Source organism: Sebastes umbrosus, chromosome 10 (genome assembly GCF_015220745.1).
Source record: "Sebastes umbrosus isolate fSebUmb1 chromosome 10, fSebUmb1.pri, whole genome shotgun sequence".
Lineage (NCBI taxonomy): Eukaryota > Metazoa > Chordata > Actinopteri > Perciformes > Sebastidae > Sebastes > Sebastes umbrosus.
This window is the reverse complement of record NC_051278.1, coordinates 21,703,987-21,731,803: the sequence shown is the minus strand read 5'-3', so window position 1 is coordinate 21,731,803 and position 27,817 is coordinate 21,703,987. Positions and strand designations below refer to the sequence as shown.

Sequence of the window (27,817 nt, the reverse complement as noted above, 5' to 3'; positions counted from 1 at the left end):
GAAATTTGAGGAGCCATAACCAAACCAATAAGCTCAGCGCTGATTATTCAACACCCTGGCCTAGAGGCAGCTGTCAGGGTAGTCGAACACTCCCCATGGCTTTGAACCTGAGCAGAGCCTTCGTGGGAGAAGATAGATGAAGCCGGGTGGAGAGCTGCATGGCTCTGACTTCAGCATGGCAGCTGTGTGTGTGTGTGTGTGTGTGTGTGTGTGTGTGTGTGTGTGTGTGTGTGTGTGTGTGCGTGTGTGTGTGCGTGTGTGTGTGTGTCCCTGTGTGCACAGATCTTAGACAACAATATGGCAGTTAACCTTCCTTCATCTACCAGCGGAAATGACCACAATGCTAATGTTTAACAAAGACAGGTGACAGGGAGTGTGTTTATATCCTTTGATAACCTCTTCCTGACCTTTCTATCACAGGCTCATCTTCTAATAGTCCTTGTCGGGGGGGGGGGGGGCGGTCACTAATCATTTCACAGACTGTTGCACAACACCTTTAACCAGCTCCAAAGGAACAAACTGTGCTGCCAATAACGCTTGTACTTAATAAAGGCATCCAGTGACACACTTACACAGTGATAAACACAAACACAAGTGCACAAGCCACAACATGTTTTAGCAATATTTGAGCTTGGACGATTTTATGACCGTGATTAACACTGAGCATGTAAAGGCTAAATCCAGTGACCAAAACAATAAAGCCCATTGTAAAAATATCATGTAATTTGTGGGTAAACAAACTCCAGCCAGGCCAACACACTCTGTAGCACCTCATTACAGCGCAGAGCCAGCAGATGGCACCATTCCTCTGTTATTATGTGCAGAGGTGGTGATAAGTTCAATGTTCAGTCCAGAAGTCTCATTTAAATACTCATTTACCCCCACGAACTGCACAGCCAGATTTTCATTATATCACAGTGACCACCCTCAGTAGTGTTAGTGCGAGTGAGAGTTTTTGTGTGTTAAAATAAAAGGTTATTATGTGGTATTTTGATGTGTTGCATTGCTGCACTAAGATGTCACAAGCATGGAAATATAATTGAATTAACCTCATACTGTTTATGAGATAATTACTTCTATTATTTATTAATCACACATGGAGACCGACCAGAAAACCTCCTCTGATGAATGTTCAGGGTGAGATCTCTGAGCTCACTGCTCCCTCTTCTGACACAGTGAAGTAGTAGCTCACTCCTCTGTGTAAATAATGTGACAGATGTGATGTAAAAGAAATGTGTTAAAATAATGGGATGAATATTTAGGTGTTTAGAGTATTTATTTAGGCCTGTTAAAGTCTGAAATTGCTAATATGACATTAAGCTATGGAGTCAGATCAGTCTCAATATTAATGAATGCACACAGGAGGATTCACAAATGTATTTTGTTATTTATATATAAATTAATCTCCACAAAAATATTTTTGACAAGCAGTTTGTAAATGCAGGTTCAACAGTTTGAATATAAATGTAACAATATCCAAATATGTTTTTGATTAAAATTGCAAATACTTTTAAATAATTTGTGGATTTCTATTACCTGTATTTAAAACAAGAAATATTTGTGTGTGCATCATACAATATTTGTGAACTTTTGATTATTATTATTATTATTATTATTATTATTATTATTATTATTATAATTATATTTTTGTATGTGGATTTATATTTACATTTATATACAATGATAACTATTTTTGTGTGCATTGAAAAATATTTTTGTGGGGCATTTATATTTATATATAAATCACAAAATACATTTGTGAATCTTTCTGTGTGCATTCATTAATATTGAGACTAATCTGACTCCATATTAAACAGCACACAATATGTGATGAAACTGAATAGTAAATGATGATTTCTACAATGAAACAAAAGCAAGAACCAAAATAGAGGTTCAGAGTTTAACCAAATTATATGCCACCATATATACAAATACCATAGCAAACAGCAGCCAATTTAACCATTAGCATATCTAATTAGGCTACTTTACATACTGTCATTTTCTGCAGTAGATGTGTTGATAAAATATTCAGGGTTTCTGCTCACTTAAAGCCAGGGGTGGAAATAAGGAATTGCATTTAGCCTATTGTCATTACTGTAACAAAGTTATTGTTTGTGCACTTATACTTATTTTGAGTGGGCACATTTTTTAAATCAGTAATTTTACTTGTACTATTTTTTTATGTCGAGTATAGTGCTTTACTACATTTCCAATCATATCCGTTACAAAGTAAAAACAAAAGTAAAGTCCTGATGAACTGCATTATAATGAAAAAATGCATAATTCATTAGCCTATAGTTTAAGTTTAGCAGCATTATTGTAGCTCGGCATAGTTAAATAAAAAGGTTGCATCTATCCTAATGAATCACTGATTTAATGCTCCACCCCACAAACAAGTCAAGTGACTTAAATCAAACACACCCAAGGCATTGAGTGACAGGTACCAGGTGCATGCTGGATCTGGCTAACATAAGCTACATGCAAAATGCAAACATGTAGTTCCTCCAGGTGACTTCTGAGTCACTGAGGAACTTTGACCTTCAGTGAGGTGTGTGAGGCCTTTCTGCTGGCACCTAAAAGTATCTTTTTAGCACCGATATCTGAAAAAATCCAAATGATACCCAACCCTAGTGACTGCAGAGCCTCCTTTCAGCTCAAAATGTGGAGTGCATTGGTACAGAGTTGAGCCAAGTGGACAGAGACACTGAGTGAACCGGTTACATGAATGAAGGAGGAGAGAAGTTGAACCTGGAGCAGATTGAGGAAGACTTTGCGGTGCTCAAGACTCAAGGATGATGTTCAGACTCACCAACTGGTGAGTTGACCTGCAATAACACACTCACCGAGATGGTTGTAACTCTCCAGAGGAGAAGCAGTGTGTCTGTGTGCATGTGTGTGGCCTACAAGTTGTGTAAAAACTGTGCAGCTCTCTTGCTTTAATGTGAGTGTTTGTGGCTGCAGCAGCTGTGGAGTTTATATTGTTATACATGTCTCTGTTGTCTGCTTTGGTGATGATTTGTTCTGCTGTTTTCTATAAGAAGTGTCATCTTATTTAATGCATGTGGCTTAATAATAATGCTTGTTGCACCCACCGTGGTTATGGAAAGCCAGGGTTGAAACACTGAGGAGTTGAAGAGTGGATTGATGATAGGTGTGTGCAGAGCAGGAAGCCAGGAGAGGTGACGAGCTGATTGGCTAGCAGGTGAGCAGGTAGACTGGGACCAGGTTGACTGTAGGACAGGATAAGAGGGAGAGACACACAGAGAGAAGCTGGGGACATGGAAGACAAGAGGAGTGGGGAACACAAAGGAGGAGAAGACACAAGAGACACTATAAGCTGGAGCACGACCACAACACATTTGTGTGCACTGGCTGCAAAGTGTAAAGGAATTTATCATTTGTTTGGGCTCTGTGCAGTGACGCGTATACGTTGACATGTGAATGCGCTATATTTTGTAGCCTAAATGTGTTCTTTACTTTAATAGGTTTATCATATATCATCATCATCATATAGACCTCAACTCCATTTCCATTTTTGAAAATATAACAGTAACATTTACTCAGAGTGCATTTTAACTGACCTACTTTTTTACTTTTATCCAAGTACATTTTTTACCAAAGTAATTTCACTTGTATTTGAGTATGAATTATTTAAAGTAACAGTACTTTTACTTGAGTATAATATTCTAGTACACTTTCTCTCACTCTCATTCTAGTACTCTTAAAAATATATTTTTGATTTACACCAAGGTTATGCCAGGTGCTTGCTGCCTTCTTTTTTTTCAGTAGTGATATATTATAGCTAAAAAAGTGAAATATATGTATGCTTATTTTTATTTTATTAGTTTTTAATGAGGAAATATAGTTTTAGTTTCTCTTAAATTATATAGTTTTGATTTAGTCTCAGTTTACTAACAATATTTTTCACTGCTTATTTTAGTTTCAGTTTTAGTTTACTATAATAACCCTGATTTACACAACAAGAGATATTGAGATAAACATCTTGGACATTTCCTCCAGCCCAATTTATTGAATTTTTAAAATAAAATGATTTTCAATGCGGTGAGCAGTACTGACTGAATTAAACACTCACACCTACTTTGCATTGAGGCAGAAATCTCAGTGATAGACCAAACAAAACCAAAACCACGTTGCACCGCCATGTTTCCACAGTAGCCCAGAACGGCTTGGACTGGAGTCAATGACGTTACTCACTCCCGTCGCCGCCGCTCTCTCTCTCTTGCTTCACCACTCACTTCCCTCATACACACACACACACTCTACACACTGACTCTGCTTCAATTGATCTACGCTACTCTTACAACAACTGGCTCTAGAGAGGGCCATTTGCGTTCTCGCGTCGGCCACCATAGGTTGCAATCTCAACCTCGCCGCCAGATACCGCCAGATCCTATACACACTGTTCCTTTTAAAGTATCTGGACTGAATTGTCCTTTGTGGTCCTCATGCGTATGTTTATAAATGTTTTAAACTGATGCTGATGGTTTTAATGAAACCAACAAAACATCTGTGCTGGAAAGTATGATTCAACATTCTGTAATGTTGCATTAACTGAGACAAACGGGACCAAGCAGGGAATCAATTTTGCTTTGTTTTTTTTTCTACACAAACCAAAATAAAATGATTCCCTCTAGACATTAAACAGGAAACTACTGGTGGAAACTGGTTACAGCCAATTTAGCCCTACCAACCCATCCTTTTAATTAAGGGCATGGCCTGTAATTGATGAATAACTTAATGTTTGCCATAAATGCATTAATAATGGAACGGGGATGGGAGGAAAATGGAGCGAACCCCCCTGAGAGTGCTCTCTGCGTCCCAGAGGTCTTATCAGTTGCCCTCCTTGTCCCTTATACGGCCCTATTTGCTGCTGACTGTCAGCCAGCCAGATAGATAGAGGTCTAATAGAGAGGCCTGTGCTCTGTTAAGTGATTGAGCTGTAAATACAGATTGACCTGAACTAAGGCTCTCATCATCTGTAAACTCATTCAACACTCTGCGTCCTCTCTCCCTCGATGTCTGGTGAATCATTTCCATCACGGAGAGGAGGGGGGGAGTCTCTGATCATGAGATAGAGAGAGGGAAGAGAGTGAGCCACACAGCTCATATAGTGTATATAGATGAATGTGTGTGTATAAATGTGTATGCGAGAGGGTGCTGGAGCGTCAAACGACAGCCCCCCGAGATGATCTCTCCATCAGCCCCACAGAGAGCGGAGATTGTCCCAGAGAGAATTTATGGAAATAGTCATAAAACGTGAAGACTTCAGTAATGGGATATGTCGATAAAACCCACGGCGGCACAATCTACGGCAGTTTACTGAGGAGATGAGTGGCCCGGCTGTTAGACAACTCAAATCTAATTTTCTCAATAAAGGCCTGTAAGTCAACAACCCTAAAGCTTCCATAAATCATAATACAGGACAGATTCATCAAAGACCCTATTTATTGCTATGGCAGAGTGCCACTGCAGCATTAATCCTATCACTACGTGTGTGCTCTAATGGCAAAATTAGCCGTTTTCCTCGTGCGTATACCGTCTCGTACAGAGTTGTTCTAGCTCTGCAGTTATTCAAGACTTCAGGTTTTGATTTGGAAATAATATCAATTTTTAACTTGAATTATGGTGATTTAAAAGAAAGGCGTGTGTCATTGTAATTATTGTTTTTTAGGGAGAATATAGGATAACACAAGTCAGGAAAATTATTTTATATTGGATGTCGGGCCGATACTGACTGAAATAACTGGATTGGGTATCGGTAACAATGGGGCCGATCTATTCAATTCTATGTTTATATCCTATATACAATATATACTGAGATTTTAATTCCTGTTGAAGTTTTGACAAATTTTTTGCTGCATTGAAAAAGTTTATACTTGAATTATAATTCCTGTTAATTTTGAAGAAGTCATTGGTGTACGTTTTATTATTTTAATAATAAATTACAATTCTTCAGTAAAGATATACCTTTGTATTTATTTGTCACATTTAGTTTTCCAAAGTTGGGAAAGCGATGTTTACCCAAAGCCCAGGTATGGCTATTGGTATCAGGACTGAAATAGTCGGATTGATGCATCCATATCATAAATAGTGATGGGCACTGGTGTTTTGGTTGTATCTTTAATTGAGATTCTGTAATTAGGGAATGGATAGTCTTGTTACATTTTCAGACAATTAAGAATCACAATTAAACCACAATTATAATAACAAATGGCCTCATTCCTCAGAGGTTGGCTCTTGCGTATTTAGTAAGTCATCTTGTCCCTATTTTTTGTCTTCAGAAACGAGCATTAAGAATTATTAACTGCACATCAAACTCGCTCATTAATTAACAATCCCACAATAATTTAACTTGAAATAACTACAAACTCCTCCAATGTGACAACCATCTCAATAACAGTTTGGTTTAATTTACCAAGGTTCAGTGATATGGAACGCTCTGCCATCTCATATTTTATATATATAATTTATATTTTATACATTCATATTTTAAAGTTTGCACCAGAACAATTTAAGAAAGCCGTTAAAGGTTTGTTTTTATCTCCCCAATGTTTTCCTTATGGGTTATCTCTGTAAATTACTTACTAATAATGAGTTTTTGTTGATAATATAATAATGAGATTCTATTTCATCACTTTGTCTACTTGCATATATGGATGTCTGCTAGTGTGTGTATAATTTTATCTTTTTTTCTTCTTCTTTACCGTCCTTTTAAATATTTTATTCTCTTTTTATAATTGATAAACACTGGAAAGTGCCCTGATCAAGACCCTCTGAGGGTTTTTTTTGCACCTCTCCATCACATTTGTTGTTGTTTATATAATATCGACTTGTACCTTTTTATCTGTGTAAATAAATCAAATCTAAGTAATCTAAAATATAAGTATAATGTAGGGAAAAATGTGTTGCTGATGATACAGAATCTGAGCTGCGTCAGTCAAACACAGTGAAATCAAAAGTATTTGGGCAGTGACTTTTTCTTGGCTTTATTCCCTGTTCTGTACTGCGAGTGTGAAATCAATGAGGTTAAAGTGATGGCAATTCGTTTTAATTTCAGGGTAGTCGTATGTTATTAAGAGCACTTAATGACCACAGCCTCCCACCGGCAGATGATCCCCTAGTTGGTTCAATGTGCCAGAATTATAATAAAAGTAATTTTGAGTATTTAGTGAAGAATTCTTAATGTGCATTGACGTCTAAAAATCTGTAAACTCTTTAACCTTTCTTGATGGCTATAGACAGAATGTATTATCTCTATTTCTGGATTTAATGTTGTATTAATCATAACTGAATGAACAGTGACTCTATAGGTCATTATAAAAGGTACAGATGTGGATAAAAACAAAAAAACAAACTGAAAATGAGTGTCACAGCTGTAAGAATGTGCCATTTGGTGTCACTGTTATGATCTGTATTTACCTGATAGACGCAAAATATCCCCCCATCAGAGTCGGTCCTTTGACTGCTGGATGCCCCACATGGGCAGTGAAGCCTGCAGAGCCAGACAGCCAGGACGGACGCCTTATGAAAGCCAGCGACTCCTCCTCCCCCCAGGGGAAGGAGAGGACCCACGCCGTTTTACTAGCACAGAAGGGCAATAAGTGCTAAAGGAAAACAATTACACCCCAATCATTTCCGATTCTTTGGCAGTCATGGGCCAAAACAGTCTTGAGGATGAAGGTTACAGAGCAGCAGAGGGCAACTATAAACACGGACCAATGTGTTCAAGAGGCAAATAGAAATATCAGGCACTAATGAACAAAAGTCATGCTTAAAATCTTTGTTAGGGAACAAAAATGGCTCAAAATGATAAAAAAAAATAGCTGATGTGATTTTGCTTTTAGAAAGGTGAATGTATGCATGTATATGACATGGGAGTCTGTTTCCTCCCTAAGTTGTTGTCTGCAGGTTTGGGTTTAAAACTGATTCCTTGAAGGATTAGTTGATCAAAATAACCAGCCAAATAAAACTATCCGCAGAGCTAAATACAAATACAGATGAGCGAAAAAAAATATTTTTCTTCCCATATTAGGCTGAACTGACCCTTTAAACAACTCAAAACCGAGTATGTCTGGACCGTGTATGGTCAATCTGTGAATTCGTGGCTAAAATATTATACAAATAGTCAGTGGTCATGTCTATAATGTTAAATCCAGCATTACGTGTCCACCAGGTCGGCAAGGACACTTGGGGACGCGAATGCATCTGATTGGTCGCTGGTTTTTCTGCTTGCTGTTTCAAACAGGAAACAACTTGGCGGCCTGCTCGTAAACTTTCTGTTATTCTGTCCAAAAGTCCACTAAAATCTACTTCTGAAAACATTTTAATATGTGAAATAGGCGATGCCACTGCTGAATCTCGTTTCATTTTAGAACTAGATCGCCTAGTTTGACAGCTTGGTCCAAGTTTCGTGAGCTGGAAGCGTTGTGCTGGACGGGCTTATTTGCATAGAGGACTGTTCCCGCCTTTTTATTTTGAAAGAGCAACAGCCAATGAGGAAACTCCAACACCCGGCCGACAGATTGTGTAACTTTATCACTCACTCAGTCACTCTGTGACAGACTTTTGTGTTTGTAGGGCTGGCTCTCTATTGTCCAGCCAAAAATATTAGGAGGTTAAAGGGGACATATCATGGTCATTTCCTGGTTCATGTTTGTATTTTGGGTTTCTACTAGAACATGTTTACATGCTTTAATGTTCAAAAAACATTATTTTTCTCACACTGTCTGTCTGACTATACCTGTAGTCACCCTCTGGCTGAAACGCTCCGTTTAACGCCTGTCTCTTTAAGACCCCCTCCCGAAAAAGTCCAGTCTGCTGTGATTGGCTTGCGAGATAAATATGGTGCACCTTTGCAAAGGTATAGTTCTCAAGCTGTGGGTGATATATTCTAAAGAGCCATGCATGTGACATATAGGAAGGGGAGCCATGTCTGAATGGCTTGTTGAATCACATGTTTTCTGATTTAGCCCACAAAAAAACTGACTGGGTCGTCTTATTTCACAGTTTGTGGGCTGGTGGGCACTCCAGATACCCAAATGTATGTGCACAAGTACTGTAAAAGTGAGTTTTTCATGATATATCCAATTTAATATAGGAATCAGCTTCACTGCTATCAACATGTGCCGGTAACATTTATAAAATATACTGTATAGTTGTAGCTAATTACAAAAAACACAAGGTTTATAAAGAGCATGTTGGGTATCAGTCGCTGCATCCTCTGTCCAAGGCTGAAACTACATCCCCGTTTATTGCGCAGGGTTAAAGTACAACACAGCTGAGCTGTCGCCTCAACATATTTAGGTCTTTATTTGAGTCCGTGGTCGCGCTCGGTGTCAGAAGTGAAGCGGCTCTGGGGAGGCCTGAGCCTGGATCAACAGTAATCCTCCTCCCATGGAGGTCACCGTCTAGTTATAGGAGGCAAAGGTTCCCCTCCGCTGTTTTCAGCCCAGCCTTCCATTAGCAATCTGTTAGCCACAGTCCATTGAGAGGGAGGACCGGAGCACGAGCTCCTGGGAGCACACAAACATACACACACATGCTCACGGCACAGACCTTGTTTGATGAAAAAGAACAATTAAGGGAGAAATGAGGGAGAATCATCAGGGGAAATGGCCGATGAAGACTTTATTGATTAGAGCAGCTCCACTGATCCAGCTCTCACTGTAGCAATTATCAGCTAGCTAGTGGGGTGTGTGTGGGGGGGGGCTCATGGTGCAGGGCCCCATCTGAAGACCACGACGTGAGGAAGCATTTTGGGACTATATTTGACAACAACAACACCGAAACTTAAACAGAAGAATGCCCCTAACTTTTCCATAAAATTATTTTTTTTAGTTTAATTTAGTAATCTTTTTAATACCATTTCTTTAATCATACAAAACAGGTGCAGAATGCTAATGAGTAGAGGCAAGAGGCAAGTAATAGGGACAAAATAGTAATGAATGCGCCTCTGGGCTCAGGAGAAAGGAGTTTTAAAACTGCTTCCTTGAAGGGTTAGTTCACCCAAATAAAACCCAAACTATCTGCACAGCTAAATACCAATACAGATGAGCAAGAAATTGTCCTTTGACCCTTAAAAAAATGCATTTTAGGAGGTTAATAAGTATCAGGATTTAGGTTGAGTCTGCTGGATGGAGACCCAGCTCATTATCATAAATAATTCCCGGTCCCTTTGTTTAACCACAATTACCAAAACCCTTGACTTGCATATTGTGCACATGCAGCAGGGGACCTGCATGTCATCCTCTTTTTGTCTCTCTCTTACAAACCAACAAACTTAACACCAATGATTAATTCAAATCCCTTGTGAATAAAGCAATAAAGTCTTATGGGGGCACATCTGAGTCTACATACCTACCAGGGAGGCCAGTCTGATCATTTCCATTTGTTTGTTTGCTCAGCTAAGACAGCTTTGTATTTGTATTTAAATCAGACTGTCGTCTCTCCTTAGACCAAAGACGTTGTCAGGCAATTGATGTGTTTGTTAACTTATCAGTGCAGTTGTTTAGATTGCAGACACTCACATGCATTGGTGGCTTGAAACGCCGTCCTCTCTTAGCATAAATGCAGCATGTAGTTTAATTTGAACTCCAACAAGACAAGACGTCAGAATCTCTTCATGAGGGGGGAATAGGTTACATGTTATTGTGTCGTCATCGTGCACTGAAAAGCAAGCGAATGTGCCAGATTAGATTATGGATCTTAAGATGGATCTTCATCCCCGTGGCCCGAGATACCAAGTTCAAAGGTCAGATGAGGTGACCTTGGGAGAGCCATCATCTAATTAGCGGTGAAGGGCCAAAGATTTAATCAAAAATGTGACCCGGTGCCCTGCGAGCGGCATGAAGGTATTCACACACACATTAAACTGACCCCAAAACAAGGTAGTAAAATAAAATTAAAATAATGGGGATTTTATTGTTATAAACAGAAATATATAAAAACACCAATTATGATAAAAGTAGAAGTGTTTGTAAAATCTAAATAAAGTCAGGAAAAAAAATAGATGTTAAGTAGTTCTGATGTCACACGGTCTGACGCTGTGCCCAGAGCCCGTTGGACTTTTTGTTAAGACTTCGTTTTGGTTTCTAGGGTTTTGGGGTTTTCTGTTATAGTCTTCATTTCATTTGTTTAGTGTTTCCTGTTTTATTTTGATATACTCGCCGTGTTTGTCACGTTTGGTTTTACTTCCTGCCTTTCTGTTTTCCTGCCTTAGTGATTGTCTGCCCCGCCCTGATTTGTTCCACCTGTGTCCGATCATCCTGCTCTCCTTGTGTATTTAGTCAGTGCATGTTAGTTAGCATGTGTTTCCCCTGTTTCATTGTCACTTTGTCATTGCTCCTCGTGTGTTGTGTTTCACTCCTGAGAGAGTTTTTGTAGTTCAAGTTTTCTCCTTGAGACTTTACTTTGTAGCTTGGCATTTTGTAACCTGTTTGCCAAACCAGCTGCATTTTTGCGCCCGTACTTTTTTTTTTCATTATTAAATCATTGAACTCCTCATCCTTACCTGCGTTTGGGTCATCTACTGTATGTTCATGTTAAAAAGAGAGTTTCTGGCTCTACTCAATGCTAACTCTGCCTTCACATGAGCACCTCTTCCGTTCCTCAAAAGGGAAAGCCATATGTTAATATAGTTTAATTAGGACTGTCACAGTTAACGCAACAACGCGTATAAAAGAACAGCCTCAGTTAAGGATGTGTCCTACAAAAATATATATTGCAACTGTGTAGAAACACCTAACTTAAATAAATATATCTCCAAAAATGCTTTCTCTACTGAACTAGAAACAAATAGCATAATTAAACCTAAAACTACCAACTCTATGCTAATAATTGAGCAAACCTGCAAAAAGAAATGTTGCTCAGTAGTAAAAGGAGCACCTCTGTTGGGCTTTCATGTCATCATTTCAGGCTGGTGAGGAATGAAAAGAAACCAGTCCTCCCAGTATATAACATCTACCACCACAGAGCCACTGTGCTCTCACTCTGCAGCTCACTAACTACAGCCTCACAGTTTCACAACCTAGTGGGACCATTTGGCAAGGGCACAGAAACAAAAAAGAGATAATGGTCAATGGAGAAATATAAAGGGACAAACACAATCTGTTTCTGCACTAGATGGAGATGAATGGGGCATAATCCATTGCCTTCCATCACACCTACCCAGCCTGCACCGGGGCTGCTCCCCGCTTAACCGCAATGATGATTAATCCTACACCCACTATTTATACTTCCTAATTGTAATTAGCACGAATTATCAATTACAGTTAGTGCCTAATTGCCCTTCATAAAGACAGCTCCCCAGGTTTAAACGGGTCCATTTAAATAATGTAACTAATAGCTCTTGCCTTTGCGTCGCGGATACATCTTCATTGTTCCACGCGTGAACCGTGATGGTTGCTCGTAATTTAACAGGGCAATCGAGGGAAGGAGTGCAGGTGGCACTGCGGGACTAATTATTGTTAATGAATTATGACGTGACCTTCTCAGAACAATGGCTAATCAATGCTCACGTTGAGTGACAGTGCGCTCTGTGCAGATGCCGTTGCTAGCAGGCCTCAGCCCACAGCTTTCTGTCTGTTTTCTCTTGGTCTCTCACAGTATCTACACTTTCCTTTACATTCACCTCCCTGTGGTCACCCTTTTTTTGTGTGTGTACAGAAGACAAGCCGGTAAAAAATATCTGTGTAATTTACAGACGGAACAATCTGAAGGTCTAGCCAGGTCATTAGGCCAAGACAGCTTAGCTTTGCACCCAGTCCTTGTGCCCTGGGAACGCAAAATGCTGCCGTGTCACCGGATTTGTATTTCACAAAGATTAATCCGTACTATTAGTATTAATGGTCTTCATCACATCAGTGCTCTGCTCTCTGTTCTACAATCAAAAGTGAGCCCAAGCTTAAGGAATGGAAATGAGATCAAATGCCCCGGTGCTTGGTCCATCACCCACAGCTATCTCACAACTGAGGATCATGATTTTCATTGATTTCTGAATCCGTGTATACCTGCAGAGCCGCATGAATGCCTGAGGAAACTAATGCTTATTGTGTGTGTGTCATTAATGAGACACTATTCAGCACAAATCGCTGTTTTTCTTTTGCACAGAGTCTACACAACAATGATATGGAAACAGATAATGACTTGCTTTGGCCCCTGTTTTTTTTAGTTGCATTAACACAAGACTGAATTTTAAGTTTTTATGGGGCACAATTGTGGTTTTCTGAGCATAAAAAAAACAGATTCTACGTAGTTCCATGTGTTAAAGAGGACATATCAAGCTAATTTTCAGGTTCATACTTGTATTTTGGGTTTCTACTAGAACATGTTTTCACGCTTTAATATTCAAAAAGCACATTATTTTAATCATACTGTCTGTCTGAATATACCTGTACTCACTCTCTGTCTGAAACGCTCCGTTTTATCGCCTGTCTCTTTAAGACCCCCTCCTGAAAAGTCCAGTCTGCTCTGATTTGCTTGAGAGAAAAAATATGGTGCACTTTTGCAAATGTAGTTTTGAAGCCATGGGTGGTATATCGAAGAGTATAGAAACAAAGAGATGAAACTCCAGTGTTTTTTTTTTTTTACAACAACTGCTGCTGCAATTTTGACTGAAACTGAAAATGCTTGAAAACCAATATTTTATTGTTCAACACAGGCCATTTCGGTAGAATATGACCATAGAATAAAAATAATTTTATTTTACTTTTGTATGGCACTTTGTAGGCAGACGTTTTCCGGTAGTCGCCTTCAGTCCAAAATATGGAAGCATAGCTCTGCTGCTGGGCGCTGATGTTTCAGTGGAACAAACAATTGACTTTCACTTCTTGGAAATATTGGGTATATTCTCATGACATATCATGAAAAACTAACTTTCTTAGTGCTTGTGAACATACATTTGGGTATCTAAAGTGCCTACCAACCCACAAGGAGGTAATGTAGTATATCAAGTGACCGTGAATGAAAATGCGTTGAATGAAAAGATTATTGAATAATAACGGGTATAATAAGCGAGAAAGTACACTACTGGCGGGCTGTCTGGCAGTGGAGGTGGGTGGCTCCAACAAACACCAGACTTTCCCCCAGGAGACCGTCATTTGTGTACCGTGTGAAACGTTGTCATTTATTGCCAAACATTTAAGCCAAACCATGATGTTTTTTCCACTAAACCTAACCCAGTAGTTTTGTTGCGTTTTAAAATATGTTTACCTCATAACGTATTTTGGTTCTGCAATTTAGTTGTATGGGAACGTAATTTTGTGGGAGACAGGGTTGGCTTAAAGAGACAGCCGCTAAAACGGAGCTTTTCAGACAGAGAGTGAATACAGGTATATTCAGACGGACAGTATGAGAAAAATAATGTGTTTTTTTTATCATTAAAGCATGTAAACAAGTTCTGGTAGAAACCCCAAATACAAGTATGAACCTTGAAATGAGCACAATATGTCCCCTTTAAAGAACATCAGAACAATCACATACAAATTAAGATCTTTTTTTGTACATGTAAATCCAGCTATAAGGAGGGTTTTCACATGAAAACAAATTGGAACAAGTCTTAAAGAAATGCAATAAACTATGAGCTACACATCTCCGGTCAGTATGTGTTGGAAAGTTTGCACACTTTGCCGACATGACCACACTGTGCCGGTTGTTAGTTGACAAACATCAACGTGTGAACTGACCTTTACCTTGTTGTGACTGACAGTGTCCCTCAGCATAATTTACCCCCACCCCACATCGCCCTCCATCTCCTCTGTGATGCAGTTGACCCCTTTACAAATCACCCCCAACTTTACACATCTGCTGCCTGTCAGCATCTGCCAGGCGCACTCACCCGTCCCGCCCATAATGAAAAACTCTCATTACTCGCCTCCACCCAACAGGTATACAGGCCGTTAGGACAATTACTGGGCAATGCCACTGACCTTGTTGTTAGAGAGAGTCAAACAAACACAGAGGTCTAACTGAAAGGAGGCCTGGCAGCAAAAACCCCCGTAGGTCGTGCAGTGCAGAAGAGGAGACTTCGAGCTTCATGCCCGTTGAGGAAGATTATACTGTATTGATCTACAGTGGCACACAGCAGTGCCAACTCGGTGCAGATAAAGTAGAAACATGGGTAGTAGCTCAAAGGTAGTGTTGCATGTTCAGTCAAATGGCCAAATCTTGCTTACAATTTTCCAAATAATGCCATAGGTTATGAGCTTTATTTCATGTCAGCATAGTATGAAATTAAACGCAAAGACTAAAGCTGTGTATGATTTGTATTGCATCAGTTATCATTTAGTACACTTTGTTTTTTGTCAAAGGCACATAGAGTGGTGCAGGAATGAGTCCTAAAACCTGGAAATGAGTTAGCATTTTAGCACTTCCTGTTCTCTCGCCTGGAAGTCGATGTTTTTTTTTAATGGGTTTTTAGTTAGATAACACAATCTTAAGATATTTTAACGTTTTGTTCTACAACATAAAATACATCAATAAATTAATTTTTGAAGCTTTTACATGTTTTCAAAAATGCGGTTGGCTAAATGAAACTACTAAACGTCATCACGACGACTCGTCCGCCTTTAGCTGAGTGGTGGTGACGTGACGTCATGCGACCGTGGTGTAGTTTGTTTATAGCCTAACGTTAGCTTTTTACTTCTGGCAATTGTATATACGCTTCAAAAATCATATAAGTGATGCTCATTTGTGGAGATTATTTTGCTGAACAAAATGTGTAAGTATCATAAACGTTTGTTTGCCGCCGATCTTATTTTCTGCAATAATCCAAAACCCAATGGTGAAATCCCATTGGCTATTTGTCGAGGGAACCAGGGTGATGCTAACTTCCTGGTTGGCCTACAAAAATACGTCATCCCTGCACAACTCAGTCTTGATCAGTTGCATCCAAGTTTTGCAAATCAGCTGCCAAAAACCAGCTACTGTATGTTGTTACCAACCGCAGATAGTACTATAAATAGTAAGCAAATGTGGATACTGTGAAAAGGATGATGTTGATTTGATAGATTAAGAATAATAATCAAAGATGTTTCTTCAAGTTGATACTCATATCATACTGAAATGAATGGAGACAGACAGGAAGGTAGAAAATCTAGCTAGTTTGGTACGCTGTTGGAGCTGAACAGTAATGGAAAGTGTACAGTTACGGGCCAAAACAGGCAAAAGCATTAATACATTGTTCAGTGATTTTACTATATCTTTTGTTTGTATTGTTTTTTTTTTCAAAAGGATAAACATACATACATACATAGCCAGTAAATGTTGTCACACACTAAAATATCAAAATATAACAGCAAACTACACCTAAGACATTACAAGGATAGGAAACAAGGATAAAGGAAATATAGCCTTTAGAGGTAGAGTGTTACATATAGTATATAGTCTACGTGACATACTGTATGTACCGAATAGTACATCATATTATATAAACTAAATAATACCGCAAATTATACATGTCATATAGAACATCACATTCATTTTTGTAATGTTTTAAATAGGGCTGTCAATCGATCAAGACTCGTGGGTACCCATAGAACCCATTTTCATTCACATATCTTGAGGTCAGAGGTCAGGGGACCCCTTTGAAAATGGCCATGCAAGTTTTTCCTCTACAAAATTTAGTGTAAGTTTGGAGTGTTATTTAGCCTCCTTCACGACAAGCTAGTATGACATGGTTGATACCAATGGATTCCTCGGATTTTCTAGTTTCATATGATGCCAGTATCTTCACTCTAGCATTAAAACTGAGCACACTACAACCTAAAATGCACAACTTGTGTTAATGCGTTAAAGAAATTAGTGGCGTAAATCGTATTTGCGTTAGCGCGTTATTATTGTGTTGACTTTGACAGCCCTAGTTTTAATTTAATTGGAAATGTTGGAACAGTTCAACACATCAGGTTACCGTGACAAAAGGGCCCCATATTTTCAGGTAAATATCTTGCTTATCCATCAGCTTATAACATAATTTTTCTGGTGGGCATTCAGACCACTTCCCACTGGCAACACGGCTAATAAGCAAAGCACTGGTCCTTGTACCAGTAAAGAAGTCATCACTGTATTGATGAAGGTGATAATCTTCGACCATAGAAGATCTATCATGGGGCATGAATACAACTGAGAGTGCCACAATAGTATCACATCTCCACACAAGTCTTCTGACTTCCAGCCTTGCCATTCTACTTGGGGTCCAATACATTTTATTGATAATTTTATAATTAATCAGATGTGGCTGCATTTCCCTAGACACAAACCATGATCCAATAATGTCACCATTTATCTCTTCCCCTGTGTCCCTCTCCTAGCATCTCTTAAAAGGCAACTTTGGTATTTTTTAACCTAGACCCTATTTTCTCATGTTTTTGTGTCTAAGTGACTCTGAATCTGTAAATCTGAGCCTGTCAGTGTCAAAAACAAACACTTTTACTGGACGTAAACTGACGGTACCAGGTTGCCCCAAATGATTACATTACAACTCGTTTAGCGGCTGGTGGCTGCAGCGTTCTCCCTCAATACTGGACCAATTTCGAAAAGTGTTGTCCCCATTAGTCACTTTGACACAAATACATGGGAAAATAGGGTCCAGGTTGAAAAATACCGAAGTTATCCTTTAAGGCTTTCAAATTTGGGCGGTTGGGACTCCCTCAAAAGGTCATAAAAGCATGATGTTTTCCTTTTTAAAGTGCCCATCTTGTTCTTGTCTTGTATCCCGGATGTTTCTGTATCTTAGAAACCACAACTACAAACTACAAAGTTCAGGAATCTGGCACGGAAGATCAAACAGATCAAACCATGTAATGATTCACCAAACACTTGCTGACCCTTTGTTTGAGTCCCACTTTACAGGAGAGTTGGGGAGACAGTGGAGGACTTTAGAGAAAACAATAGACACTATTCAGTCTGCGAGTAGAGCCTCAGCTCATAACGCTGCTCCTGCCATTAGACAAATTATCTGACGTTTAGCAGACTGGGGGCAGCCTCCCTGTGAAGTGATGACTTTATTGACCCTCGAGGGGGGTCTTGGATGGAAGTGTGTCTCTTTGGCTCCCTGCGGTGGAGCGCTCCTCTCTGAAGTCTCGCTCACGGCCCGTACAGACTCGGAGCGGAGACAGCTGCTTGTTCCCGCTCTCTGCGGTCTACCTGAGGGCCTCTTTGTCCCCGGGGCTTGTCCCTTTTGTCCCGCCGACCCACACAAACAGATGCCCAGCCACCGGGCTTTCTCGTAGGAAGTTGTAAACCTCCAGTGCGCAGTGGGCCCCATTCATATGGAGGGACTACAGTAATGGCCGTGCAAGTGGCATACACATGCAAATGCGGACACGCAGACACCCTGTAGGGGCGGCTTTAACAAATGTTTGACTATGTAACTACTGCAGACCGTGCCAGTGCACCAGACTATGACTGGGTAGCAATGAAACCTCCATGTAGCAGAGTAATCACCCCGAAACTGTATAAGTAACACAGGAAATTGTGTAGGGGAGGAATTTGAGCGAGTGTGTAAACATGATCCCCCATGTCACTAACACCAGACAGAGCAACAGAAAGAGAAATGGCATCTGTCTCAACCACACACACTGTAGACCTCACAGGCTTAGATGGTAAAATATGTAAAATCACAGCTATCCTTAGAAAAAAGTACATTTTTACCACCAATTTGAACCTAATCCTACAAAAACACAAATCACTATAATTAAATTAAAGGAAAAACATTCACTGTAAATGCAAGTAGGTCGTTTAGTGGAATCAAAGGAAGCTCCTGTGCTGTTGCAGCTACTGGTTTGGCCTTCCAGTATCCAAAATGACTGTCTGTAGCCATCAGCTTTTATCTGTATTGGACACCTGCTGGGAATATTGATCCTGCGCTGGTTTCACCATTTTAGCCATCACCAGGCATCAAGCTTTAAACAACCCTATGTCACTTGATATTGAATACTAATAGCAGAGACCAGGGAGCCGACTGATAGTGAGTATAAAATCTATCACCTCAGGTGAGAAGACAATCCGCCGTATTCATTGTATGCCTGCAATTTAGCTCTGAATGCTTATAAGAAGCATCTAAAATCTAGTGATTCATCATGGATCCTTTTAGTCTGTCCAAAACACACATCTTATTTAGATTTCTCTAATAAGTAAGTTACTGTCATTTGGTATGGATTGTCACAAATAATGCAAGCAGGAAAATAAACCGTTTTCTGTTATTAAAGCTGCAGTAGGCAGAATGTTTTTGGCATCATTGGGCAAAAAATCCATAATAACCTTTCAGCATATTGTAATTCAAGTGTTCTGAGAGAAAACTAGATTTCTGCAGCTCCTCATGGCTCTGTTTTCAGGGTTTAAAAATCTAGAGAGACTTTGTTCCAATCCCACGTCATTTCAGAGAGAGAGCGTTCCTATTGGCTGTTCATTCAACAGAGGTAGCTGTGAACTCCAAATCAAATAGTCAAACTAGCCAGTGCCGATCAAATATGAATTAATATTCTGTTACTGTAATGTCTATTTCTCGGCTCAAATGTTTTCAGAAACATCTTGTAGTGCACTGTTTAGCTGTAAAATGAGAAAGTTTGCTCCGGCTGGTGGGCGATGCTTGGTATTTCCTCAACTGATCTCAACATGGCTGCCGGATCAGAAACTTTAATTTTACAGCTAAACCGTACACTACAAGATGTTTCTGAAAACATTTTACGTGAGAAATAGGCATTAGAGTAACAGATATTGATTCATATTTGATCAGCGCTGCCTAGTTTGACTGTTTGATCGGAGTTCGCGAGTGATTGACAGCTGCTCAGAGACAGCAAGGCTCCAGCACAGCTCTGATTTGATGTTTTCCTCCGGTCTGTGAAATCTTGCAGATGCCATTAGGAGCACTGGAGGACACAGAGACACATGATTTGTGTTGTTTCATGCACTACTGTCAGGATATAGTGACAGTTTTATAAAAATAACTTTTTTTTAAATACTATTTGCTCCTTCTCTACCCACTACAGGATATGCTATAACCATTAGTTACCTTCATCCATTTATTTTAAATTTAAGCCAATTTAAAATGTTAATGAAACACAATGGCTTCATAATACCTGGAAATGATCATAATGTGTGTGTTCCTGAATAGTAAATCAACACCTACAGTATATATCACCTGGATACATTATAAATAGCCCAGATAGACATCAAGGTGTTTGATTTTCTTTCCACATTTACTAATTGATGCCTCCTGTATTGACACCTTAATTGGAGAGAGCAAAATTTCAATCCATTTTTTAATATAAAAAGTTATCATTTTTACTGATAGGAGTCGTTGCTCTCTGAGTTTATAAGCAGAAGCAGTTTTGATTAAGAGAATGTTTTTTTCTGTAGCTCAAGGGCTCAAGGGACAATCTCCTTCCTGACGCCTCTAAAAGAGTCCAATTTGTGGAGACAGTGTCCTCTCTGATGTGGATCAGGCGCCATCTGTGCACGATTTACTTTCAGGTCGTGGATTATTGAATTTAATGATATGGGTGATTATCGACGAATGCTTTGAGCCCATTAGGCGGTCGTGTGAAACACTAATAGTGTTTGTGTCACGTGGTGGTGGTAGTGGGTGGAACAGACGCTTTAAAGAGCGCGCTCCGGTCATCTCATTCAGAGACTGACAGACAGACAGACAGACAGACAGAAGCAGAGGAGCTGGAAGTCCACACACGGAAGGATCATCACCACCACTAACACTGAACCCGGTTTGATGAAGCTTGAAGAGGAGAAGTCTCACGCTAAACTATGAGAAGTTCCTCTCCGCACGCGTAATTACGCACGACAGAGTCCTTTTTTCCTTTCTGTAAAAGGTTTTTCTCTCTATTATATAAAGGATGCTGGACCCAAAGGACTGTGACGTGACATCCAGTCATAAGATTTCCTTTTCTATAATTGACATATTGGATCCGAACAAATTCAACAGCAGAAGGGGAAACGAACTTTCCAAGGAGAAGTTGCCACATGAAGAAGAGGATGGAACAAGTTTGGAGTCGGACAGCACTGCAGGAGGAGACTTCAGAGATGAGCGCACGAAAGCAGGTAGAGAAAACAGAGAATATTAATCCTATAAAATGAAGGTGTAATATGTTGTTTTTTTTATTGCATATACCAGTTATTTTAAAAACATCCAAACTTATCGGCTTCCATACCCCTGTCATAACATTTTACACACAAAACATATGATGGGTTTATTTAATATGCTGCATTGTCATCAATTAAACTACCCCCCCCCCCCCACCCCCCCAAAAAAAAAATAATAAAATAAAAGTAAATAATTCTAAATAAATAAATCCATAAATCAAAATAAATGCCAATAATCCAATAATATAATATATGGGTACCGGTATAAGGCATACTTTTAAAGGGGTTATAAGCTGTAACTAATGGCTTTATTAATGGATAATAAGTCAATTGATAATGCTTTATAGATCAGCCATTAATTAGAATAACTTTTTGGTTGTGGAAATTCCTCCTCCTCGTTGTCTTTTTTTTTTTTTAGCTTTTTAACTCTTAAACCAGCAATAAGTTAAAAAAAATAAAAAAATAAGAGTGCATGAATAAAATAGATCTTTATTATGATATCTTACAATAAAAACTTTTTTTTTTTAGCTCTCAGTCTGGACTAAAAAACACCAGCAAAGTGAGACGCTATTTTCTATCAGATTTATTGTCATCTCTGTGTGACCTTCCCTTAATTTCCAAGGCTGCGTTTCCTTTCAAGGAAGCCTACAAAAGGCTTGCTCCCAGAGCCCCAGTGTGTGTGATTGGCACTGGGACAGGCAGGCCAGATAATTGTTTAAATCGTCCCATTGAGGATGCTTTGATCGATATCCCATTACTGCATCCCTGCATATCTCCCTCCAGCACCTTGCAGGTACAAACTTCACACCCCATCCATGTCTGATCCTAAATATCGCTCGATTAAAACTTCCCTTTAAATAGATGACATTTATCGATCCGCCCGCAAATATGAAACTCCATTAGCACGTCACGGCTGAGGCGGCGGGGCTGGATTTAGACGGGATTTCTTTCCGCAACATGACATTTGAGGCGCCGTGTGGTTTATAAATTATTTAAGGATTAGGGACCAAGTCTCTCTCTCTCTCTCTCTCTGAATCTGTGCTCCGTTCTGCTCCATCAAGCAGATGTTTACAGATGTAAACTTGAGGCCCTCTGTGTGTTTTGGTATTTTAAACTGAGGTTCAAACAGGACAAAGAGGAGATGCTGCACTTCTTAAGCAGGTGTTGGCCTGCAGTTTGGACATTTGACACTGTGACTTCTGTCTGGTCAGGAGCTGTCCTTTCAGCACCACGGCCACAATATATAACCCATTTAACCAACTTGTAAGTCTCAAAACAACTCAATATTTATTTTTGAAAATACAGTCAATTAATCATTTATATTTTAAGAATATAAAAACACAACAGATAACACTGGGCAAGCACATGGATGCTATTATTACTACAAAGGCACTTCTAACCAGAGGGTTGTTTTCAATAGGAACAATGCAATGAGAACACTGAGCCAAAGGATAAAGATGAGCTGCCAGGTCAATCCAACAAATCAAAACTGTCAGGTAGCAATTAAGAGAAAAAAACACAGAAAAAGAAAAAAACTGAACTTGAACCAGTTGTAACTTAAAGCATTTTGACGTCAGGTCTTGACGTCCAATTGTCACCTTTTATAGGCTTTTTCCACCCCAAAAATATGTTGTACCTTCAACACAAATCGAACATTGGATAGGGCCTATACAGTTTCACCTTAAAATAGTTCAGAAGTGCTCTAACGACTGGAAAATGAATTAATACTAATATGACTCAAATCTAGCAATTCCTCACAACAGTGGTTCTCAACCAGTGGGTCTGGGGACCCCCAGGGGTCCTTGAGGGAGTTCCAGGAGAGTTCCCCCAGAAAAATGGGGAATAGTTTATTTTCTCTATGTAATTCACTATAGAAGTGACCAATGTGAGTGAGAGTCATAAGAGTTACTATTCTGATCATATAGGTTTCACTCCCTGTAGGGAAATCTTATCAAATGGGGGTCCGTGTCCTAATTTGTATCAATTTAGGGGTCCCTGACACGAAAAAGGTGTAGAACCACGGCCCTCCACTGTCCGATAGGTGCTAAATTAGCTGCAGAGGATGTGGGCTAAATCCTTTTTTTTATTTCCAGGTGAAGAGACAGGAGATGAACACTTTCCATCCTCCATGCATCACGCACACATTGCCGACCCCCTCCTGCTCTCCCCACTGGCTGAAACAGAGCCCGGTCTCACCGGGGAGCAGGACTACGGAGAGTCAGCCGCCGCCGCCGCCACCCAGCAGCAGGACCCCTCAACGCACAAGCGGCGGCGCACGGACCAGGCATGCGCCAAACCACGTCGAGCCAGAACGGCATTCACGTACGAGCAACTGGTGGCTCTGGAGAACAAGTTCCGCTCTACTCGGTACCTGTCCGTGTGCGAGAGACTAAACCTGGCCCTGTCCTTGAGTCTGACGGAAACCCAGGTGAAAATCTGGTTCCAGAACAGGAGGACCAAGTGGAAAAAGCAGAACCCCGGTGCGGACAGCACCTTGCAGCCCGGCTCCAACTCCCTGGTCAACGTCAGTCCAAACCCGACCACCTGCGGGGCTAGTTCCGCCGGCTTCCACCAAACTTTCCCCAACTTCAGCTCCGGGAATGTGATCTTCCACACGGCCGGAGGTGTTCCGCTTTCATCCACTGGAGGGCTCTTGCATCCCTTCATGTCCAGTGGTTTCGTCCAGCCGACTTATTTTAATCCACATCTATGAGAGAGAAGCCTGACATGGTGCAGCTGGTGATGCTGGAACAAAATGACTTATTCACAGCTGAACTTTTACCACCCCAGAAACATTGTGATTGTTGCATTAATGCCATATCATTGTCTACTAACTGAGGAGAAAACAGCTTTTATCATGTCCCATTACCATGTTCCTCATCTGGGTCACCTTTAAAGGAAATTAAGCCTTCCTTATATGAAGGTCCCAGTAGGATGTTGACTGTCTTTAATCGTTTGTCATGGACCTTTTTCCAACATCACAACAAAAGGCCAAATGTGTCACTGAGCCCAACAGTTATTCAAACGTTCATGTTCCTGTGACAAAGACTGCACCACTGATTGTCTGTCATTGTATTTGCTGCAACACCTGCTCACGCTGTAAATCTGACAGCTCATATTATACAGTATCATTTTCTGCATCAGTGTACTGTCTTAACGTACGTCTCAAACTGTGCCATATTGCAACCGTCCAACACCCAGCTGTGTGTCTGCCTCTCAAAAGGCTTGAACAGCTCGCGTTGCTGTTGCCATTTATACAACATTATCAGTGTAAGTTAATTAAAAAAACACATAAAACATCTGTGTGTGGCTCGTGTATTACAAAGTGCAAAACATTTCAAGTGAGAATGAATTGCAGGACATATTTGCATCCCTCTTAACATCAATTTGGCGAAATGTGACATCAGTAATAGGTTTGTAGCCTAAGAGTGGTAGATCATGTCCTTGTTAAAGGGCCCAGAGGAAATTACTCACATGCTGCCATCTCCTGGGCAACAAGGTGCAAGAAGAGGGATCTTAATTACTTTATAACCAGAGACTGAAGCAGATAATATTTATATCATAGAGACACAAGACATTATTTAACCTTTATAACATTACCACATTTGTTCTTTACACCGCTGGAAAGTAAAGTGAGTACATTTTTTCAAGTAAAACATTAGAGCTATAGGCTAAGTATTTCCATTTTAAGTTACTTAACGTTTCTACTCCACTACATTTCAGAGGTAAATATTGTACTTTTGTTCTTTATTGTAGCTGAAATTGCTTTGCAGATAAAGATTTTATGCACAAAACATATGTGTTTATTTAATATGCTGCATTGTCATCAATTAAACTACCCAACAAAAATTAAATAAAATCAAAGTAAATAAATCAGATAAATAATTCAAAAATAAATAAATCCACAAATCAAAATAAATGCCAATAATATAATATATGGGTACCACCTTATGAGGCATACTTTTAAAGGGGGTTATAAGCTGTAACTAATGACTTTATTAATGAATAATAAGTCAATTGCTAATGCTTTATAGATCAGCCATTAATTAGAATAACGTTTTGGTTGCCAGATTGTGGAAATTCCTCCTTTTTAGATTCTTTGGCCACCTGGGGGCAGCAGAAACAATATTCACCTTATGAGTTGATGAACTTGTAAGTAAATAATTGCCTATTTACTCATCCAGCAGACATGGTCAGCTTTATGGCACAACATCTGGACCAAACTCTATAGATTTATCAAAAAAATGTTTTAAACATTACAGACCTGATGGATTATCAAAAGAAAACTTTTATCAATGATTCATTAATTCATTTTTATTCTATAATTGCAGGTGACTGACAAAGACTACCCACCCACAAACTGTGAAATAAAACAACCCGGTCAGTTTTTTGTGGGCTGCCACATTCAGATTTGGCTCCCCTTCCTATGTCACATGCAGGCTCATTAGAATATATCACGCACAGCTTGAGAAATACCTATACCACACATATATTCGGACAGACAGTATGAGAAAAATAAAGTGTTTTTTTAACATTAAAGCATGTAAGAGTTCTAGTAGAAACCCCAAATAAAATCATGAACCTGGAAATGAGCATGATGCGTCCCCTTTAAGTGACAAATCAAAGATTGATGAATTAAAGAGCTAAGTGTCATGCTTTTCCACAACCTGGAAAGCCAAAACGTCTTTTTATTAAGGGTTTAGAACGGATCTATGAAGCATTACTAAACTATTTATTAGCCATTAATAAAGCCATTAGATATGTTTTACAAACCCTTTATATATAGTGCTGGATTAGTGGTACCAATATATGTATGTTTAAAAGGGCAGAGTAATGAGCTGAGTAAAGTGCTACCTTTTTTTTCCTGCTAATTCATCTGTACTTTAACAACATTTTTGAATATAGAGCTTTTACTCCCACTGGTTATACTGAGTCTACAACCTTCACTTTCATAATACAACCACACAGTGTCACTATTTCCTTTACTTCTCTCTATAATCTCAGTTTAAATGCAGACACTATTCATCCACATTACATATTTTTATGGTATATACTTTTGATTGTATATGTTGCTGTTATTTCGGCACTCTTATTTCATCACATTGAACTTATGCATTTGTGAACCTTGATTATTCTCTTCATATCCTAATTTACTGTAAGACAGTGAGGATTTCCTGGTGAAATACAGTTATAGATGAGGCATTCACCCACTCCTCCTTTGGTAAGAATGAAACAGCATATGAAGGAGACGTGGCAGTATTTCCAGGAGGGCATGTATGCACATATTTACACAGAGATAAATGAAAGAAATAGAGCCATGCAGCCACAATTAATTGCAGACCTCTGTGCACTATTGGTGTAATTGGTGTACGATTCTAGGGTAATTAATACACTCTTCTATTACACTTCATTTGCCTCCATTTCCATGTGTAGCAGCAGATGTGCGTGACTGATAAAAAAAAAAGTGCACTGAAGTTCCCTTAACTTAAGTATACTTAGTATACTTTCCCCCTGCACATGTGGTAGTATACTAAAGTGAGCTATTTTCGAGTATACTAAAAATGTACTTAGTACTATTTTGACACACCATTAAGATGCACTTAATAGACTTAAGTACATATTTTTTTCTCATGATGTAATTTTTTAAAATGGATTATTTTTACACTCAAAGTATATTTTTATCCACTTTTCAACTGTTAACACATATTATAGTATAATTCAATCAAAATGTGTGGATAATACATTTTAAATATAATTTATTACCATTTGGAATGACTTTCAAGTTCACTTAAAATATAATTGAAATCCAATAAAGTGGATTTATAAAAAAGTACCGATTAGTTAAAAAAATTGTACTTAAGTATATTAAAGTGAATCTTAATGGTGTGTCAAAATAGTACACTTGAGTATACTTAAATTAATTTCAGTTCATCTTTAGTAGCACTAATGATATATCATTAAAATACTAAGTATATTGTTGGCACACATGAAAATAGCACACTTTAATACATTAATGATGAGTATACTAACCGTACTTAAATTAAGTCCACTTCGATGTTCGATTATACTTCAAGAATAATGGTATTATACTGTGATGTAGAGCAGAAGTGTATTTGACGTGTATTTTATCACTGCTTATACTACACCATACAAGTGTAAGTAATAATTAAAGCTGCAAGCAGCGTTGAAAGTGCCTTCACGCTTTTGCGCATGTCGGGGGTACCTGCTGCCGGACACTGCACGCAACAGTTAGAGGGTATTTTCTGCCTGGAGCTTGTGGCACTAAAGACTCTTATAAAACATGTCAAGTTTGGGGCTGATTGGACAATGTATAGTCAATTTACAACAACTTCCTGTTTCCTTTAGATAGCGCTATGACTATCACTCATAATGGCACGTATATTTCTTCAGGCCTGGACTCTTATCGAGCTTGTGAAATTTGGGGCTGATTTGGAATATGTAGAGTCAAGTTACAACAGCCTCCTGTGTCATGTCATATGCCTCGAATTGTTGAGGTTAGGATAGGTCATCTGGCAGCGAGTCTCACCAGAGTTTTTGCAGATCTCAGATCAAATTTTGCAATTTAACAGGCTCCTTTCTAGTCGGGAAGCGGAAAATCAGGGCTAAAGTTGAGTAGAGTGAACTTGCTATAACCAAACTGCCAATCACTGGGCATTTTCATAATGTAGTAATCACATTTAGTACC

The 27,817-nt window shown here is 39.3% G+C and overlaps 1 protein-coding gene across 1 annotated transcript; it reads left to right on the top strand.

Moving 5' to 3' along the window:
• The first annotated feature begins 2,420 nt into the window (after nucleotides 1-2,420).
• nkx1.2la (NK1 transcription factor related 2-like,a) lies at nucleotides 2,421-24,408 on the top strand. Its single transcript, XM_037781878.1, has 3 exons — nucleotides 2,421-2,815; nucleotides 20,864-21,069; nucleotides 23,205-24,408. Exons 1-3 carry the CDS (start codon nucleotides 2,793-2,795, stop codon nucleotides 23,822-23,824), a joined length of 849 nt encoding a protein of 282 aa, XP_037637806.1. The 5' UTR covers nucleotides 2,421-2,792; the 3' UTR covers nucleotides 23,825-24,408.
• Nucleotides 24,409-27,817: the final 3,409 nt, after the last annotated feature.